Here is an 8488-nt window from a genome sequence, read left to right as displayed (position 1 = left end):
GCGGCATAGTATAAAAGGCTAATTTGTAATGATCCGTCGGCTTATTACAGAGATGTGCCAGACTTCTTTCAGAAAACTAGATGGAGGTTGATTCTAGCGTAGTTTTATCCCGCGAATCTGAATATCCCGTTCGTTTTCCTCAAAGATATAACTAAACGTGAGAAAACACAAAAAACATCCCACCAACAGTGACATCGTAAGAAGACCTTTCGGCCGCCAAGCGTGTGTCGCTTAAGGGCCGCGCGTCCAATCGCAAGTTTTCTAGGTATATTCTCCGGCACTGGCACCAGTCGTGACACATTTTTCTGCCCTTTTAAAAAATAGCATGTGCGTGCATAGCTTTGATAGGCGCTGAAGATGCGTGAACAAAGATTTTGAAAGCTGCTGTTGTGACATCGCTCTCTAGGGAGGTGCTTTCACAGCGCTTTAAAAATGACTATGCAGCCTTTGATTAATTAAATTAGCAAATAATTTTGATATTTGAGATTCTGGAGGTCGAATGAAGAAGATTTAAAAGTGTTTTCTCAAATACAAAACTGCTTCAGCCTCTCTCTAAGTATAGTATGTTTGTGAAATTTTTGATCAGTGAAAATAGACCCATGGTTCCAATTAGAAACCTGCTAAGCATCATCAAAACACACTAAATCAATTTTCTTTGTAAAGATATAAGACGAGTAGCATTTTATGGCGTTATAAAAAAATGGTCAATTTGGACGCATTTCCAGACTTCGGTTTCTTACCAGGGCGCATCTTTGCACCTGCGGTCCAGCTGCCCGGTGACCGCAGTGCTAAGCCGCCCCCTCGCCTCCCTCGTAGGATGAAGGGAAGCAAGGCGCATGTGTGTTGCGTGTCTATGCCCCTGGGGAACAGGACCTTGGGCGCAGAGATGAGCTCTGATAAGAAACTGAAACCTAGAAACTCGTCCAAATAAAGCTTTTTACAGAATGCATAAAACGCTACCCCTGAATTATATCCTTCTAAAAAAAACTTGATTTTGTGGTTTTCAATGACTCAGCAAGTCTCTAATTGAAACCATATTTTCATTTTCACTAATTAAAAAGTTGATTAACAAATTGTATTTAATTATCTGACTGATCGTTACGACTAGGTCCCTATACTACGTACGCCTGGCCGTATAACTCGCCTGCACAAACCGCATTAATATAGCTTTCACGACCTTTCTAAACATATATGTAAAGCTTAAAACTAAATCGCCCTGTACAACAGTGAAAAGGCGAAACCAACACGCTGGAGCCATATGGCTCCACCATGCTGGTATCGCCTTTTTGCTGGTATAGGATGTCCCATATTACGTTATGCATGTATGGTTCCGTCCGCCTAATGGTTCCGCCTATATCCACTACGCTGGTATAGGATGTCCCATAATACGACACGCTTGTATGGTTCCGCCCACCTGTATCGTTCCGCCTTATTCCACTATACTGGAGCCGCCTTTTTCGCTTGTATAGGATGTCCCATATTACGGTTACGCTTGTATGAGCCTTTTCCGTCATCTTTCCATCATCGAGATTTTCCAACGGGGTTACGACTAGGTTCCTATACTACGTACGCCTGGCCGTATAACTCGCCTGCACAAACCGCATTAATATAGCTTTCACGACCTTTCTAAACATATATGTAAAGCTTGAAACTAAATCGCCCTGTACAACAGTGAAAAGGCGAAACCAACACGCTGGAGCCATATGGCTCCACCATGCTGGTATCGCCTTTTTGCTGGTATAGGATGTCCCATATTACGTTATGCATGTATGGTTCCGTCCGCCTACATGGTTCCGCCTATATCCACTACGCTGGTATAGGATGTCCCATAATACGACACGCTTGTATGGTTCCGCCCACCTGTATCGTTCCGCCTTATTCCACTATACTGGAGCCGCCTTTTTCGCTTGTATAGGATGTCCCATATTACGGTTACACTTGTATGAGCCTTTTCCGTCATCTTTCCATCATCGAGATTTTCCAACAGGGCAGGGAAGGCACAGTGCGTGACAAAGGCCATTCAGGGCAAAGTTCAAACTAGCCCCCTCACGCACACACACACAGAAGTAAAAAAATAAAAAATCCTGCTTAGGGTACCTACTAGCAGCCCGTAGGAGAATCAGAACCGAAGAATGCCTAAAGCGGATGCAAAATATAACAAAGGCAGCTGAAATATTTCTCCATTTCCCCTACGTGGTCTTTGTGACAAGCAATGTTTCGAGTTGAGAAGTGGTTGGGGCGATCTCTTCCGCTAATGGATACTACACATGATCCGTTTCAAATCCAGCAGCTGCTGCTCTTTTGTATAACATGCGAGCTCATCCACATGTGAATAATAAAATGAGCGACGCAAACTTTAAGCGACAACCCTTGCTCAAGCTTAACAAGATCTAGAACCCCCTCCGCTTCCCCCCCCCCCCCTCCGCTCCCCCCCCCTCCGCCACACACACACACACACTGGCGAAAGCCCAAATCTTAAACGTCTTCAAACGAATTCTATGCTTGTGCCCGCACTGTGAAGGTGCAACGACCACGAAGAGGGAGCCAGTTTTTCTTCTTCAATACTTGTGCAAATGTGAAACATAGGTTGGAAGTAGTTCATTGTTATTAGCGCTAAAGATGTGTCTTCACACGATAAAGTAATCGGAAAAGTAACGATTACTTCTTTAAGTAATGTCCAATTACTTTTGCCGTCGAGTAATCAAGTAATCTAATCGAATACTTTTGAGCCAAGAGTAATAGTAATTCTAATCGATTACTTTTTTTGAGTAACGTGTACAAGACTGTGGGTGCTACAATGTTTAGTGTGTGAGCGCGAAATGTCGGAGAAAGTCGGCTCCTATGATGGGTTGAAGAACGTCGGCGATTAGGAAAACCCACCGAAACGTCAGTCTGTGGCCGATGGCGAGAGTGATTGACTTTTGTCCGTACGTCTTAATTGGTGAACCATTCACTGCATGTAGTGTCGGGGTGTCTTGTCCATGCCGTCAATCTTCCAGCGTAGGCAGAACGACGCAAATCTCGGCCCCCGTGTCTGCTAGGTACCGGACCTTGGTAATTCCGTCGGTTAAGTTGAAAAGACGGTTGGACTCCAGGCCGGTTAAACCATCCGCCTCTAGTGTGCGGCCTTGCCGTTTCCCGTGAAAGTACACGGAGGTTGGCACTTCTTGGCATCATTGCTGTGACGGTAGTGGTAGCAGCAGACCTGGTGTTTTGCAGGAGACCTGCTTCGGTGGCGTTCTTCGTTGGTTCGTCGACTTGCGCTACGCAGTCCACGTTCCAAGATCTTTAGATTTTAGCTATTTTGTTAATAACAAATCGTATACAGTCATGTCTCGTTAATATGAACCCCGTTAATCGGGACACCCCGCAATATGGACGAAATTTTCGGCGACCGGTCTCCCGCCATGCAATTCTGTCCCGTTAATACAGAAGGGGAGCGGAGAAAAGCTCACCGGAGATAAGCTCACCGGAAATAAGCTCACCGGAGAAAAGCTCACCGGAGAAAAGCTCACCGGAAAAGTGTCAAATGCGGAGAAAAGCTCACTTAGATTTTGGTGCAAGTAAAAAAGTTCACTAAGACTGCCGGTACCAACGAACAGGTTGCTGCAAGGGAGCCATCACCACCAATCTTGATGTAAGTACGAAATATCATACTTTTCGCTTGTGTGGAAGTTTTGCAGTAATGTTTCACTTTATTTGCACAAGCGTTTTTACGTAAAACCTTATTCGTTTTTACATTTAGAGTTACATATACATTATTGCTGACACAAATTTTTGTCATTTTTAAACGCAGATTACCCGCTTTTGGTCAGTGCAGGAGCACAATCATGCAAACAATCATGGCCTTTCTGATGTCACCAAACTAAGGAGCCAGCTAAAAAGGAAAGCTGTAGAGACCGCAGAACCTCCTAGCCGTCTGCTTGCTCAGGCTTTGAGCAATTCAACAACATCCGTGCGCGAAAGCATCGGTAGCCTCGAGACTATTCGTCGTGACCTGCGCCAGCAAAGAAGTAAGATGCGTCCGCCGGAACCCCAGACCACTGCTGATATTCAATTACGAGATACCTGGACAATGACCGGAGGGCCGGAAAAGCAACCGTTTTAGATCTATGACAACGGGCCGGAGAGGCGAGACCGCATGCTCGTTTTTGCAAGCCACGAACAGCTGCGGGCACTATCAACAAGCCGAACCTGGTACATGGATGGAACATTCTCGGTGTGCCCAAGACTGTTTAAACAGTTGTACGTTATGAGGTGTACAGCTGGGGAGAGCACCGTGGCGTGCGTTTATGCTCTGCTCCCAGGCAAAACCTTCTCCATATACGAAGAGCTTTTTCAAGCGACTTTGGACACGTGTGAAGCGAACGGTTATGCTCCATACCCTGAGATCATCATTAGCGACTATGAGATGGCCGCCATAAGAGCGTCGAAAGCGGTCTTCGGAGAAGATGTCACCACGAAAGGCTGCTTCTTTCACCTCTGCCAGAGTACCCACCGCAAGGTAACGTTACTCCCAAAATAATCTTGAAAAGAAATATGGACCCCCCCAGTACCAACCATCTATGGCCAACCAACATAAAACCTATGATATGACATCAAAAACAAAGAAAAGGCATTTGACTAATTTTGAAGTGCTTAGCTCCCCAGTACCAAGATATAGCCTCTACGTCAAACTCAATTAATGCAACCGCATCAGGATCTCATCGTATCTCTTTTTGTTCTATTCTTTTTCAAGGTACGCGAGCTGGGCCTGATCAGCAGGTACAAGACGGACGACAGGTTCAAGAAGATGTGTGGAATGCTAGACGGCCTCGCATTCCTCCCTCCCGACCTTGTTCCAGTTGGGCTGGACTACATCCGTGGTCAGGCTCTAACAGACCTCGATGACCTCATCGACTATTTTGACGCGACGTATGTAAACGGAACGTTCCGAGCAGTGTCATCGAGAGTAGCCGATGGCGCATTAACCACAACGATGCGCCGACGACGCCCCGAGTTTCCGCCGACAGTGTGGAACGTGTTAGAAGCCACATTAAACAACGAAGACCGCACAAATAACGCATGCGAAGGATGGAACAGCGGGTTTAAGAAGCTTGTCGGGCACAGCCAGCCCAGTATATGGAAGCTGATCGACTGCTTGCAACAAGATCAAGCCCTATCGGAGGTAACGCTGCTGCAAATAAGCCGTGGGGAACCGACGACGAAGAAGACCAAAAGGGCGACAAGGCGCCTACAGGACCGCCTCAGGAACATCTGCCTGGACTATCTTGAGCACAAACAGGTTCCAGCCCTTCTGGAAGCGGTCGGAAATTGTATTCGATTCTAACGTGCGTGTATGAAAAAATAAGTCATGTTTGAGAGAAAATAAACGCAAATCATTCAATTTATGACTCCTCTGTGCAAAATAACTTTCGCTCTTTAATGCGGAAATAATATGTGGAAGTGAAAATAGACGAGTCACTCATTCAGCGTGGTGAGCTTTTCTCCGCCTTCTCCATTGGTCCGGTGAGCTTTTCTCCGGTGAGCTTTTCTCCGGTGAGCTTCTCTCCGGTGAGCTTTTCTCCGGCATTTTTGTTCCCCGTCTGGTTACTTTGAAGGCGAGTCCACATACTTGACAGAAGAAAAGGTTAGTGAATCGTAGAGGTCACAGTTTGTACCCGAAATTCACAATTGTCCTCCGCCCTTGAGATAAGACCTGCGCGCCTGAAGGTGGTCGTTTTTTTGTTTTTGTTTCTTGTCTTTCAAGCTTAAACGTATGCCATCTCCTTCCGGGTTGGCATACGTGATGAATCACATTCGTTGTGCGTAAGAGGCAAGAGGCAAGGCTGGAAGCTTCCCCGGTCATTTCGGACGTGGAGAGAATGACAGGTGTTAAGCGTAAACGGCCAGAGCTTTCTGCTCAGCTGAAAAAGGAGATATGCAAATTCAAAATTGAAACGCCTTCACCGTCTGTTCAGTACGTGAAAGAGTGGAGTGGAAAGAACCTTGGCGTTGATGTCGGAAAATCGACAGTCCACGCAATTCTAAAAGAATCAAAGAAATGGATGAGCGTTCCCACAGCCAGCTCCAGTTCCTGCCGGCAGCGACCCCCAAAGTTTGAGAAGTTGGAGGAGGCCGTCAACATCTGGTTTGCGGAAATGCGCTCCAGAGGGGCCGCCGTCAGCGACGAGATGCTGCAAGAAAAGGCGAAGGAGTTCGGCACAACGATGGATAAGTGAGTCCTGAGCGTATCTTTTTAGGCACTGAGTTTGAAAATGTTTTCTCAAAATGTTACGCATTCCTCCCCAAAAATGTTGGTTCTTGTAATGATTTTTCATTTGCTCGTTCTTGTGCAATTACGCATCTACGTTAAAATAACTGTTCTCTCTTCAGTGGTTTTATTTTAATGTCTGCGATCTTAACGTCGTAATGCAGACATTCATGACCTGAACTACTCAAGGGGTTGGCTCAGCAGGTTTAAGAGAAGGCATGGATTTTTAAGCCACCGTATTCATGGAGAGAGTGGAAGCGTGGATACAGCCACCGTTGCGAGTGCTCGGAAAAAGCTTGCGGAATTTCTTGTTCAGTATTCTCCAGATGATATTTACAACTTCGACGAGACTGGCTTTTTTTACAAGTTGGGCCCATCTTCGACTCTGGCATCCGAACCTGTGGCTGGAAACAAGCGAAGCAAAGAGAGAATCACGGTGGGGTTCTTGTGCAACGCGAGCGGCGCCCACAAGTGGAGGCCCATTGTCGTGGCAAAAGCGGAGCGACCACGATGTTTTGGAAAGACATTTGACCCGAACATGTATTGCTCTTACAATTGCAACAAGAAAGCATGGATGACAGGAAAGATATTTGAGATCTTCTTGGCAAAATTCGACCGCTTCTTGAAGGCTGAGAAGAGGAGTGCTGTTTTGTTGGTTGATAACGCATCATGCCATTCTGTTCGTGCGGACTATGACGACCTTACCTTGAAGTGCTTTCCACCCAACATGACTGCCAAAATGCAGCCCTTGGACGCAGCAATTATTCGCGCGGTTAAGGCACACTACGGAGGTGAACTTGTGCGGCACTACATCGCTTGCGCGGAAGACAACGAACCGCAAACTGTTGACTTGAGGTGGTGCCTTCAAAAGCTGAAGAGGGCGTGGGACGCGGTGAGGCCTCAAACCATTGTGAACTGCTGGCGTCACGCAGGTATTCTTGTTAACAGCTCTGCTATGGAGGTGGAGGATCCGATGGATGAACTTCCGATCGCGGCCCTTCGTGAAGCTCTTCGACAACTCGGGGAGAAAAACCCAGATGAAGAGGCATCGGCATTCTTGGATATAGACGAAGAGACTAACAGCTGGGAGCCTATGAGCGACGAGCAGATCATGGAGCTTGTCGGTAAATCCGCTCAACAGGCCATCAACTTGTCGAAAACTTTGCGGTGACAGAAACAGACGATGAAGAAGAGAGACCAACCGTTACTCGATGTGAAGCTCGCCGCGGCTTGGAGACAGCGATCGCCTACCTTGAGCAGGAGGGGGACGGAGAACGTGCACTTCAAGTGGCCGAAGTGTTGCGCTTTTTGGACACTAAAGTGGGATCGAAAGCGTCAGTGCAAACTCATATCTCCTCGTTCTTTGCGAAATAAACAATGTTTTTTTTTTAACAATTATTACCTAATGTTTGTGTTTTTGACCTTGATTCGTTATAATGGACGATTCACATTATGGGCGATTTTTCTGGGGAACGGAGGCGTCCATATTAACGAGAAATGACTGTAGTTACATTAGTTACAAAAGAGCCAAAATCTAAAGATCGTGGAACGTAGACTGCGTAGCGCTTCGCCTTGTCATTTCGAGCCCCAGCGTGCAAGTGATGGTGTTTTCTCGTGCTGGTGGTCTTCGTCTTCTTTACTCGCTGTAGCCTGCCTCTACTGGTATTCAGGCTAGACTGTCTAAGGTTGAAAATAAAAATATCACCGTGACTGATAACGTCGGCGTGACCAGACGTCTAGTCGAAGGAGTTCAACAAGAAAACTGGGCCCTTCGAGAACGTTTAGACGAGGCGGAGGACCGCTCTTCTGAAAACCTGGTCTTTTACGGAATAACTGACAACTTATCGGAAACTTGGGCACAATCGGAGGAGGCAATTTTGAACATATTCAGGCAGCCGCCGAATATTTAAGTGGCTGAGGGAGCCATTATTCGTGCCCACAGGATCGGTACTTTTTGTCGTAATAAATGTTTTTAGTTTACACGATGCTAATTAAACCACAACTAGTTGTCGTTTAATTTGCATCGTGTAAACTAAAATATGAAAATTTACTGTCCAGGTCATCATTTAAATCTTGTCGCATTTTCGTGAGTGAGGACTCCTTAGCAGACTTGTACGTAACGCGTTACAAGTAATTGATTACTAGTAATCAATTACAGTTAAGTGTAATTTTGTAACGCTTTAATTACATTTGTCAAGCTGTGACGCTCGGAGTAATTCAATTACTTTTTTTTTG

The 8488-nt window shown here is 46.1% G+C and overlaps 2 protein-coding genes across 2 annotated transcripts; both read left to right on the top strand.

The window, feature by feature from the left end:
- The first annotated feature begins 4684 nt into the window (after positions 1-4684).
- Positions 4685-5329, top strand: LOC120845892. The gene has a single exon (XM_040217452.3). The coding sequence runs from the start codon at positions 4685-4687 to the stop codon at positions 5327-5329; it is 645 nt and encodes a 214-aa protein (XP_040073386.1).
- Positions 5330-6791: 1462 nt separating this feature from the next.
- LOC120845936 (tigger transposable element-derived protein 6-like) lies at positions 6792-7424 on the top strand. The gene has a single exon (XM_040217500.3). It carries the CDS (start codon positions 6792-6794, stop codon positions 7422-7424), a length of 633 nt encoding a protein of 210 aa, XP_040073434.3.
- Positions 7425-8488: the final 1064 nt, after the last annotated feature.

This window comes from Ixodes scapularis, unplaced genomic scaffold, assembly GCF_016920785.2.
Source record: "Ixodes scapularis isolate PalLabHiFi unplaced genomic scaffold, ASM1692078v2 ptg000597l_1___fragment_3__unscaffolded, whole genome shotgun sequence".
Taxonomy (NCBI): Eukaryota; Metazoa; Arthropoda; class Arachnida; order Ixodida; family Ixodidae; genus Ixodes; species Ixodes scapularis.
Note: the sequence above shows the minus strand (reverse complement) of the source record. Positions and strands in the feature narration are given on the sequence as shown.

What these genes read in the sequence shown, in the direction of transcription:
- LOC120845892 (XM_040217452.3), top strand. Translation starts at nt 4,685, where the DNA reads ATGCAACCGCATCAGGATCTCATCGTATCTCTTTTTGTTCTATTCTTT.
- LOC120845936 (XM_040217500.3), top strand. Translation starts at nt 6,792, where the DNA reads ATGTATTGCTCTTACAATTGCAACAAGAAAGCATGGATGACAGGAAAG.